This window comes from Camelus ferus, chromosome 20 (genome assembly GCF_009834535.1).
Source record: "Camelus ferus isolate YT-003-E chromosome 20, BCGSAC_Cfer_1.0, whole genome shotgun sequence".
NCBI classification, from domain to species: Eukaryota; Metazoa; Chordata; class Mammalia; order Artiodactyla; family Camelidae; genus Camelus; species Camelus ferus.
In genome coordinates this window covers 26,281,967-26,293,613 of record NC_045715.1, presented here as the reverse complement: position 1 = coordinate 26,293,613, position 11,647 = coordinate 26,281,967, and the positions used below count along the sequence as shown (strand labels likewise).

The following is an 11,647-nucleotide window of genomic DNA, read 5'->3' as shown; positions in this document are numbered from 1 at the left end:
TCGTTAATACACCAGCACTAATAAAAACTCAAGTCTCGGCGACCACAACCCCTGGGACAGGCGGGGCGCGCAGCCTACCCTGGCTGCGGCCGTGGGGAGCTCAGCGAGCCCTGGGCTAGTGCCAGCGCGCACCTAGCGGTGACTCTGTGGCCCGCGGCGGGGTCTGGGTGGGGCGGGGCCTGCACAGGGGCGGGCCCCCAGCGGGCCCCTCCTCCGCCAGCAGAGCGCGCAGGGCTCGGGTTAAAGAGGCGCGCGGAGGCGGGTGCAGCTCATACTGCTGTGGCGCGCGGAGCACTGTCCCACGTGTCGCCCTTGAGTGCGGCTCCGTGTTCCTCCAGTTCCTTTCGCCTCTGCGATCCAGGGTGCCCCTTCGGCCCCCTTGGTGTCTTCCCACCCCTGGCCCACGTGAGAAGGGTCCGCACAGTTCCCCGCACTCAGAGGGCCAACTTGGAGGAGCAACTTTGTCAGTGGAGCGGCGCCGGAGGGTACTGGGCACTGCGCATGCGGAGCTCCAAATTCAAACAGCTGTTTCCAGAGGCTGCAGGGCCCGTGGACCGGGCGCTGCTGGGGTTAAGGGAGGTTTTCTACAGGAGGCGGCCTCTCGAGAACCATGGTGGACCGGGGCCCTCTGCTTACCTCGGCCATTATCTTCTACCTGGCTATCGGGGCGGCGATCTTCGAGGTGCTGGAGGAGCCGCACTGGAAAGAGGCCAAGAAAAACTACTACACACAGAGACTGCATCTGCTCAAGGAGTTCCCGTGCCTGGGCCAGGAGGGCCTAGACAAGATCCTGCAGGTGAGTCTCCGCCACCACCCCTGCATACACCTGAAGCTGGCTGGAGGTTTAGGAGTGCTGAAGGGGAGCCCCTCACAGCTTTGGATGACCCTAAATCCCTGTGGGTGGTCCTGGGGGGTGACGGGAGAGGATGTCTCACCATGAGTATGACTTGGTGAAAATCTGTCCTTCAACGCGTGGACACAGGAGTCACCAGTGAGCACGGAGACTCTTTGGCACCCAATTTGTCCGGAGGGAAGAATTTAATTTAGCTTTGACCCTCGGTGAACCAAGCCCCGTGGCTCGGTGTGGGTGTGCGGGTACCTCTCTGGTTGGAGGAGGCTGTGGGGCTGATAAAGGCGTTATCTTTCCTTGGAGACGCTCTTAGAGTTCGGAAGCCCTGCGTGGTGCCAACCCCTCGCGTCTCCACCTCCCTTCTCCGGGGCACCCGGCCGGCTTCTTTCTTGTTTTCTTCACCAGCCCCGAGGACTTGCGCGAGGCTCCCCCTACCCCGCAGGGCTCAGAACCTGGGTCCCGGACTCTGTCTGGCCTGAGACCCTGCGATGGGGGCTGGTGGCTGGAATGCTGGGGACGCGCGCAGACTTCCGGGAAGGCTTATCTCGCGGAGACATCCCCGAAGGGCTTGGAGTTAAACTGTGAAAATAACAGGCTGAACAAAAGAACAAAACCCGAGGATGGGGGCGTGGGGAAGGAGAGGTTGTGCAGAATGGAAGGTGGGTACATGTTGGCATTGGTTCATATACCCTATGGGTGGCTTTGGCTTCACTTGGATAAACTGTGGGGCTGACCTTGGGCCAGTTTGGCGACCGAGGTCCTCTATGTCAGTTTCTAGGAGGCTCTTGGCCTCAGCCATCCTCCCTTCTTGGCTTGCACTAACCGCCTCTCTCCAGGGGAACGACCAGACCCCAGGTAAGAGCAGTTGAAGGCTCTAGCTTGTGAGGTGGAGTAGCAGTAAATTGTCCAAGGTATTACATTTCTCTTGGGGTAAAAGATGCCAGAAAGGAGGTTTAAATGAGGAACAATATTTAATCTACGGCAGTTCCCCAATACCTTATGGCTGGGTAGTTGTCTCTAATTTTCCTGGCCTCAATTTCCCTATGTGTAAAATGGGAACGAACCCGTCTTCGTCTTCATCTCTCTTTCTTGCCCTGGACTGTTAGAAGCATTGGAAAACGTGAAGGCATCTTATCTGTGGTATTCCCTTTCTGCCCCCAAATTGATATACATTCCAACAGGTGAGCATATAGGTGCCTATTGGCAGCCAAGCAAATAAAAGACTTGTTCTCTCTGGGGCCAGTGGAAGGGGAGATTTAGGCCCACAGGTAGGGTGTTAGTGGGGAGTCTCCTGTCTGGGAGCAGTTCCCGGGATACAGGCGCGCGTGCGTGCGTGCGTGTGTGTGTGTGTGTGTGTGTGTGTGTTTGGGAGGGGGGATCATTTTATAATTTCCCTTGAGGAAACAATTCCTCTGGAGAACGAGCTGTTGTTTAGTTTGCTCCAGGGCTTTGTTTACAGGGGAAGAAGGCAGGTGGCGATGATAAAGAATCTGAGCTGCCCTCGAAGTGTTTCCCTCTCTGCTGCTCCTCCGCCACTGCGGGGGAAGGAAGGAAAGAATTCAAGGCTGAATGTGGGAAAATAAACTTCAAAACATGAGGAGAAGGGAAAAGGAGGGGGGTTGGGGTGAGGCAGCCGGGTGCAGCTGGTGGTTATAGCTTTGGAGATTAGACAGCTTTCTTAAGGTGTTGGAGCATGCAAGACACTTGGTATTTTGAGGTCCTGTTAAACCCGCCAATGATTACCACCCCCCTCACCTCTGAGCCGGCAGGTAACTTTAGGAAAAGGATTTGGGCATCAGGCCAGTCTGATTTGGAGATGTTTATGGACAGGCCTGTCCCCATCTCCGGCCAAAAAAACTCTCAAGCCATCTCCAACGTGGTGAGTCCCCTCCTTTCATAGGAAAAACCCCCAGAAATGAAAACGGAACAGTGGAGGCATTTTGCTAGCATCATTTTCAGTCTGCAGAAACCTGCCTTGCTCTGCTTTTTGATCTGCGACTTGGAGGCGCTCAGGAAATTGGTTTAAGGAAAAACAAAAACTCAAAAATCTTCTTTCCCATCTGGCTACTCTGGCATTTTCCACCTGAGGTTCTGTGTTTTATCAGGTTCTGAATCACCTTTGTAATTCTAAAAGGGTCCTTATTAGGAATTCCTGGGGCGGGAGCCAGTTCCTGGGAAGGGCTGTTGGAACGGAGGAGGGTGCAGTATAGTTTGGGGTTTTTCTTAGAGTGGAAATTATGTGCCTGCTCTCAAAGGCATGAGAAAGGGAGTTAAGACACCTTTCTTTAGCTCTTTGGAAATAGTCCCTGAGTTGTCAGGTGCTTCCTTCTTGTTCTTGCTGTGGTTGATCAGAGGCGGAGGCTGACTTTCAAGCGCTCAGTGCTCCACCGGCCTCGGACCACATGGTCACCCTCCTTCCTGCCTTCAGAACCATCTTGAACCCTTGCTCTCAAGGCTGCTTCTCCCGGTTCAGTGCCCTGCTCCCCTAGTCTCTTCCTAAATAGCAGAGGCTCCCCTGAGGAAAGTTGGCATTGACTGAGTGCCTGGCAAGTTGGGCGGGCGGTAATCTGCATTTTATGACAGAGGCCACAGGCTGCTTTTGCCATTTACGGATCAAGCCATCAACTTTGCTTCTTTTTCCTCATCAGCAAAATGAGGGTCTGTAAATGAGGGTCAAGTAAAGTGGAAGCACTGGGCAGGTGTGACTGAGGAGGGCCAGCCCATCTCCCCTGGTGCACACACTGAGGACACGTTGACCGGGACAACTTGCTAAGTGTTGCACCTGCATTCATCAGGTACTCTTTACAGCAACCCTCGGTGTTCAGATAAGGAAACTGAAGCTCAGGGAAGTTAACAGGAGGGTACAGTCTGGGTGGGACCTGGGCAGTCTGCCTCCAGAGCCTGTTCCTTGTACACCCTTGCCTTCCTCCTTGGCCATGTGAAATTGTTGAATGGTTGGTCTGTCAGTGAACTTAGTAAATTGGTTCAGCTGGACTCTGGTCTGCTGGGAAATTCTATTTTCTATTTCCCCTGGAACAGGCACGGGCACGCAGGCGTCTCCTGTGTTGTGCCTGGCTGAGCCAGCGCCTCCTCCCTCCAGAAGTCCACCCCACCCTGCTTCTCATTTGGAAGCACAAAAAAGCAGAGGGTTGGGATGGAGGAGAACTATGAACCTTTCTCAACCTTCACCTCTGGTGTGCCGGGATCAGAAATGGGAAGGATTTGAGGGCTCCAGGTCTGCCAGAACTTTGAATAAGCACTTTCCATACATTCTTTAATTTAGCCTTGCTTACAACACCCTTTTATAGATGAGGACAGTGAGGCTCAGAAAGGTAATATAATTTGCCCAGGATCTTACAGGGCAGGGTCAGGTTTCAAACTGAAGTGTGTTATATTCCAAAGTAGATGGGAATTCGCCAACAAGCGTTTATTTAGCACCTGCTGTGTGCTGGACAGCGGGCAAGGCATTGCAAAGCTGAATTAGTGGAAGAAAGGAAAGGGGAGAGGATCCTAGCAGAGGGTGGGGAGGGACACTGCAGGCTTCATACTGCGTCTCTTCAGTCCTTTGTCTCCTGGGGGTGCAGTAGGGGTCACCCTAGGCCCTGCCTTTCCCTGGGGTACCTTATCCCTAACTGAGTTTTCTTAGACTGCTCACATAGCTGACCAGTTCCCAGAAGGCTCTTGGATCCCGCGGGCCTCCTTCACCTAAGCCCCAAACTGCGTTATCCTACAGGTTTTCCGTGTGTGCCAAATCTCTCTCCTTTTATTTTCTGGACCCTTCGTACTGCCCCACACATACTCCAGTCTATAGTAGTAAGGCTAATCACAATTTTGAGGTTCTGACATTCTGTTATTAACACCAATCCTCCTCCTAAATTTAAAAAATACGACTGTGGGTCATATAGTAGAATTACATCCGACCAGAATGCTCAGAACAGGCACGTGACTTGACTGTTTTGGAGAACTGAGGGTTAACGTGAGAACCCCTTTTGTTTCCAGCCTTGTTGGAAATTGTAAAGCCCACTGGTCCGCTTAACAGCCTTTGTAAGTAAAAGGAACACAATAGATCTTTTGATTATCCAGGATCATGGAGGCCTCTGGGTCATTCGTTAGAAACTGAACTCTCACTGTCAAGGACTGCAGAAGTGGAAAGTGGAGAAGCTGGGTTTTTGAGAGGGAATGGAGGAAAGAGCTTCCCTCCTAAAGGCTTATTTTCTTACTTAAGTTCTGCTCAAAGTTGAAAGCAGCCAACCAAAAAAAAAAAAAAAAATCTCAAATCAATATATCTGCTTTAGTTAACTACTCCGGTTAGAGGTTTAACAGTGAAGGTGAATTTTTATTGAATCGTTTTGAGAGTTTTACTGGGGCCCTTAGGACGGTTACAGATGGCATGGTAATAGAGACTTACTGGGGGTAGAGATTAGCAAGTGTTGAAGGGTTCTAGTGAGGGTGGGGGAGTCCTATAGGAGGGGTGCAAGGGAGGTGATGACGGCTGCTTCTAAGTATTTTCCTGGGGGTTTGCCCTATTTACATTCAGGCGTTTAAAAGAAACACAGCCCTCTGGTTTGGGATGCTGCGCTTGGCTGGCTCTGACCTCAGGCCAAAAGCTTTCATCTTGAACTTAGTTGTTTGCTGTTAGATTGGCCTCAGCCTCTGAACTCTGCCTGTGTGGTGGGGGAAGACGGGGAGGGGGGTGGTTGTGGAGGGCAGGGGGCAGGGAAGTACAAGGCTTTGGGGAGCAGGAAAGCCGGGTTCCTGAGATAAGCCCCCAAGAGAGTCTTTGTACAGGTGGAGATGCTTGATCCAAGTGGTTGACAGGAACTGAGTGTCCTGATCTGAGGTGATAGTGAGGTAGGTGAATCTAGGAATGCATGTGAAATAGGTTCACGTCCCGATGTTCCTTTTGGGGAGTGGAGAAGTTGGAGGAGAAGTTCCCTGGAGATTTCACAAGGGTCCCCTGGTCCCTGGTCATAAGATGCAGGAGTCCTGGTCTGTCTGTCCTCCCCAAGGATGAGTTGACATGGATAAGAGGACATTCCTCCCTCAGCAGGGATCTTTCTCCAAGTGCCACTTGACTCACCACTGCAGGCCCCTTGCTGTTGCTGAGTTACCATCCGAGCAGTATATCGGATGGCCGCTATGGGTGGCCTCTGAAGACATGCCGTAATATCACCCTCATAGGTTGCTTGGAATAGTGCCTGGCATATAGTAAGTGCTCATGAAGCATTAGCTGCTGCTGCCACTGACCTCTTCTTAGATGGCCTACTATGTGATGGGGCCATCCATGCCCAAGTGTAGTGGGCATAGAATGGGGAAGACCTTGTGAGAGCAGAAGAAATGACTTTCCTTTTTTGATCATAGTAAAAAATAATAACAAAGTTTACCATCTTCGCCTTTTCTGAGTGCTGTTCGGTAGCATTAAGTATATTCATCTTATTGTGAAACAGATCTCCAGAATTTTTTCATCTTGCCAAACTGCAACTCTACTAGACTCATTAAACAGCCCCCCACCCCCACCCCCCATCCCTGGTAACTACCGTTCTTTCTGTTCCTGTGCGTTTGACTACTTTAGACACCTTACAGTATTTGCCTTTTTGTGTAAAGTGGTGCAACCACCACGGAAAACACATCAAAATGGGAACGACCATAGGATCCAGTAGTCCCGCTCCTGGGTCTGTATCATGCAGATTTGTAAAAAGCTAGACAAAGAAGGGACGGTGGTGGATCTTTCTTGGTCACAGCCCTCAGGGAGGTGTAAAACTGCCTGATGGTCCTGGGCTGCAGCCGCAGAGCAGAGGGGTGAGGGTCAGACGATGAAGCTCTCTGGGTTTAGCCAAAGAATTTGAACTCACCAGATTTTTGCAATTTTCATGTAGGGGAGTGAACACATTTCATAACATTTTCTCTTATTTCACAGCTGTTTGCAACTTAAAAGAAGTGGAATATTCTACTCTAAATTAACGGCATTTCTGTGGGCTGATCCTGTTACCCCTGGGTGTTTTGATAAGGGTGCCTCCTCCCTTTCCCCTTCCGATGTGATGGAGTGGGGGTTTTTCCGCCAAAGCCCACACATCTCACAGCCCCCCAAAAAGCCCATCCACACTCCCTCACACCCATCTTCCAGTCAGGGCACCTCTCTTCCTTCCATGAGCCCCATTTGGAGGTCCAGGTATGGGTCCCCTCCATTTGATGACCTTCCCAGATTGTACCTTAGTTGCCCCTTTAGGTAACAGTGGGGACGGTGTACTCCAGCTCTGCACAGCTGCCTGAGGCTTCTCCGCTTGTTGTGAGCAGTTAATCTGGTTCCCGAATCTCAGAGACCTGGGCAAAGTTAGGGGCTCAGAGAGGGTCCTTCTCTGTCAGCTGTCATTTCTGTGTGTGCTGAAGCCTCAGAAACCAGATGGGGTTTTAGTCCTGGGGAGCTCAGTCTAGCTGGGGAGAGAAACGGGGCCATGGTGGTGAAATGAGGGGAAATACAGTCCTGGTGCTGAGTGCTGAGTTGCAGATGGTGAGGCTGGTGAGACGGACGAGGGTCAGAGGGCCTCAGAGGATTCAGTTCCTGTTTGCTGAGGCTTGTAGAACTCCTTGGCCTGTAGGGGATCTGGCTCTGAACAAAACATAGCCCCTGCCCTCAGGGAGCCCCTAATCTCAGAAGGGAAAGGTAGGGAGCTTGCTACCTGAGTGATGTTGGTAGGTACACCTGGAGGTTCCAAGCGAGTACCACTGAGAGATTAATTTCTGCTCTTGAACTTAAAGAAGCGGGGATCTGAGCCAGGCTGGAGGGACAAGCGGCCTGAACAGCAGTCCCTGTGAGCTCTCTTCTCATACCTCCTGGGTGCCAGGCGTTGTGCTAGTTCTTTATCTGCATCTCATTGAACCAGTCCTGTGTGTTAGGTGTTATTGCTCTTCCTGTTGTCTAGGAAACTGGAGGCCAGGGGCCTGGGGCTACATGGCTTTCTAGAGGCTTAGATCCCCTCCCCCAAACACACACAGTCCCCACCGCCTTGCTGACTTTAGAGCTTGGAGCCTGATCATGAATGGAGATAGAGCCAGGAGGTGGATGTGATGGGAGTGGGCTGGGATTGGGGGCCAGGGTAGGGGTGATTCCAGCTACAGTTACTGAGCACTTGCTCATTCACAGGCAGAGGGAACCAATTACGTGTATCATCTCATCATCCTCACAGCAACCCTCTGCTTCAGGGACTCTTAGCGGCACTGCACTGCCGGCTGGGGAGCGACAGAGTAGACCATACAAGTTCAGTCATTTGCCCAAGGCTGCAGAGTAGAAGAATGGGGGTTTGAACATTCTGCTCTAAGTGAGGTGGAAAGATGGAAAAAACAAGGAGCAAGGGCCTAGAGATGGGAAATTACAGGGCATGTGTGGTATCTTCAGAACCTTGGGGTACATCGGGTGGATCTTGGGATGATTAATTAGCTGTTATGACCTTGAGCAAGTCAGTCTCCTTGTCTGTGAAGTGGGGCAGTAGCACAGTATTGCCCTCCTGCCTGCAGAATCTATATAAACACAGTTGACCGAATGCCTGGCACATGCAGCTGGTGATCTGCTGTGTGTTAGCTACTGTCCCAGTACCCTGTCTCTCGAGGGGGGGGGGGGGCGGGCTGTTCCTGACACCCACTTCAGGCCTCACCACACATTGAGCTCCCAATCTGGAGATGGAGACTCATGATAAAACCCACCGGAGTCACCCACCATTTTCCATATCCTGCAAGTTCACCCATCACCCTCCCCTCAAAAGAGTTAATGGTCAGCACCAGAAAACTGGGAAGGTGTATTTCCTCTTCCCTTCCAGCAGAGCCCTGCTCCCTCCCTTCCCCTGGAGAAGAGAGCAAGGCTTTGTGTGCTCTGTCCTGCTTGGCCTTGGTTAAACCTTTTCCCTTCTGGAAGATTCTTGGGTCTGGATGGTCTCACGGGTGTCCTCCCCTGGAGGGTGGTCACTCAGGATGTGGGGTCAGAGTTGTGCCCTCCTTGGGGGCAGACACCCCCCATCTCCCCTTTCAGTGGGCCCTTGGTAGCCAGGTCACTTTGATTGGCTTTGAAGTGTCCATTCTGTTTTTCCCCTCCTCTATCTAAATATTTGGGTTTCCTGCTGAAATATTTAGGCAGGATTGTGTACTTCTGGCTGTTGTCACCTCCCATGGCGCACTGTAATCTGGCCACAGCTGCCTCGCCGGCCCCTCCCATTAGGGAGAGGCTTGCCCCCAGGCTAGATGAGAAACTGTGGAGGGGGGTAACCTAGGGGGCAGGGCCAGCTTGTCTGTTCCTGTAGCCTGGTGGCTGGCCCTGTGGGGCCCAAGTAGGGAGGACACAGTGGAGTCCCTCCCTTTGTGTGACTGCTGCTTGGGGCTGGAGCTGGGGCCGGGACCCCCTTCTGTCAACCGCTGTGGGGGGAACAGCTGACTCTAACTGGGCTCTGATTCTCCCCACAGTCTGGTTTGTGCTGTGTGACCCTGGTCACATTTCACCTCTTCATACACCACTTCCTTGGAGTAAATTCGTCCATTCATTCCAGAAGGCTTGGATGACCTGTTAAGTTAGGCCCAGCCAGACTGCGGGAGCTCTGCGTGGGCGGGGCCCATCTCCCCAGCCTTGGCTCTGCACTCCCAGTTCTTAGCTCAGTAAGCGGCTTGCTCAGAATATGTCAGTTGGCCTCCAGTGCCCAGCGGTGTGCCTGGCTCTGGGCGGGGATGCCAAGAGCCACATGGACCTTTGGGTTGGAAGTCTATTCAGGAGGGGCCTAGCAAGGCCAAGGTGGTTACCTGGGTGAACTGAGCCAGGTCAGGCTCTGGCCCCAGAGAGCAGAACGCCTTAGCAAAATTTACTCCTATTTCCCTTCCAGCGGTTGGGGGTTGGGGGGTGGGGAGCCAAGTTGCCAGGTGGTCAAGGACAGGTTTTCAAGTCACACTGCCTTAGCAAGCTGTGCAACCAAGAGCATGTGGCTTCATCAGCAAGTTGGAGCAATGATGCCCATCTCACTGGGCATGGAGATGGCAGGAGAACACGCGTGGAGGGCACATTTGCCATGGCTTCCAGCTCTTGAGTTACTCTTTAAGACCAGCTCACTGTTATCTTCTCCTTTTGGAGTGACTTTACAAAACAAGCAGCTTCCTCTCTGGGTCTGTTTATCTCCAGGAATCCCCTTTCCTCCTTTCCCCTGGGAATAACGTGTAGCAGGCCTGTCTTTCCCCAGAGTAGGTGGTTTCTGCTTCCAAGGAACTTGAGACATAGCAGAGGTCCAGTCCTTCTCCAGATATTTTCCAAGCACATCCTATATTCCAAGGCATGTGTGAAACCTGCTGCAGAGAGAATGAGCCATCCCTGTCTTTGAGGGAATGTCTTCAGACCACACACTGCAGAAACCACCAGGGCATGGGGATGTGCTGGGGGAGGGAAGCAACACCCCGCCTGCCCCTTCCTTGTGGGAACTGTCGTTTGATCTTCAGAGCATTCTGAGGAGGAGGAGGAGGAAGGCTGGGCTGTTTGCAGGGGATTAGGGCGTGTCCCTAGCCCTTTGGCGAGACCAGAGCCTGCCTTGGGCCTTGTTGGCCTCAGGGGATGGAGCTGGGGTGTTGCACAGTGTTGCCTGCAGCACCTGGGTGATCTCTAAGAAGCTTGCAGATTCACAGGCTTTGCACCCTCCCCAAATCCCCACCCTCGGCCTTGCCATGGGTCTCTGCAGACCCATTCACCTGGGGCACCTTCCTATGACCTCTGTGAGGTCTGGTATTGAAATGTCATCCCATTTGCTAGATGGGAAAACTGAGGCCTGATGAGAAGCTGGGAAGGACTATGTCTAGAACCAAGCTCAGGTTAAACTAGTTCTGCTTGCCCAGGCACAGAGCCTTTCTTCACCGCACCGTTTGTCACCCCACCTCTAATTCCCTTTTGAATGGCCTTTAAATCAAAACCGTGATGTGCACAGCGCTTACTCTATGCTTGCGCTGACCTGGCCTGCCTGATTTCTGCAACACCCAGCTCACCCTTTCCTTGAGACCTGACTTCCCCACCCACTGGTGAGTTTTTCTGGGAAAAGAAGCAAAGATTGAAATTGTGGTGAATGCTAGGCTTAGAAAGGAGGGTTTTTGGGGGGCCATCCAGAGCCTGGGGCAGAAGTGATCTGATGGTTCCCCAGGGAGTTTCTCCATCACAGGACCCTGCTCCCAAGTGTTTGAGCCCAAGGAGCTGTTGTTGGCTGGTTTCTTGGGAGCCCAGAGCCCAGCCACGTTGGAGGCTGGCAAGGGTGGCTGATGGGGGAGGAGGGTCAGGCTCTGGGCACCACTCCTGGCAGCAAATCATAAAATGTGAGGCTGGAGGGAGCTTAGTGGTTATCTAACTGGCCTCCCTTTACAGCTCTGGAGCCAAGGCCCAGACCTTGGGAGGTTATATAACTTTCCCAAGGTTACTCTGCTCACCAGGATGGGGAAGTACAATAAAGGAGTAGGTAGAGCTAATTGGGGCAAGTAGGGAAGGCTTCTTGGAAGCAGTGGCCACAGGAGGTGGAAGGTGTTCACTGCCGCAGCAGTCAGGGATCCCAGTGGAGTCAGATTAGGACCCCTGACTCAGAAATCCCTCCATGGCTTCTCCCCCAGATGGAGCCAGTCCTTGCAGTGGCCCAAGTGATTTGGACTCTGCTCCCTGTGCAGTCTCGGCTCTTTCTGAAGCCCTACCCTTGACCCCAGTCAGCTACTGTACAGACTGGAGGCCCTCCCCTGAGGGTGAGGAGGCATTTTAAACCCCTGCATGCTCATAGCAAGTTTCAACTTTTACCAAGACTCAGG

General features: G+C 52.6%; 1 protein-coding gene across 2 annotated transcripts in view; it reads left to right on the top strand.

Moving 5' to 3' along the window:
- Positions 1-220: 220 nt before the first annotated feature.
- Positions 221-11,647, top strand: part of KCNK5 (potassium two pore domain channel subfamily K member 5) — a 36,549-nt gene continuing 25,122 nt past the window's right edge. Inside the window, exon 1 of one of the 2 annotated variants that reach the window (XM_032462999.1) lies at positions 221-796. In XM_032462999.1, the coding sequence (XP_032318890.1) occupies positions 611-796 (186 nt within the window). In that variant the 5' untranslated portion in view covers positions 221-610. Of the gene's footprint in view, positions 797-1,422; positions 1,510-11,647 lie in introns of those variants that run through there. The other variant, XM_032463000.1, reaches the window with a different exon arrangement.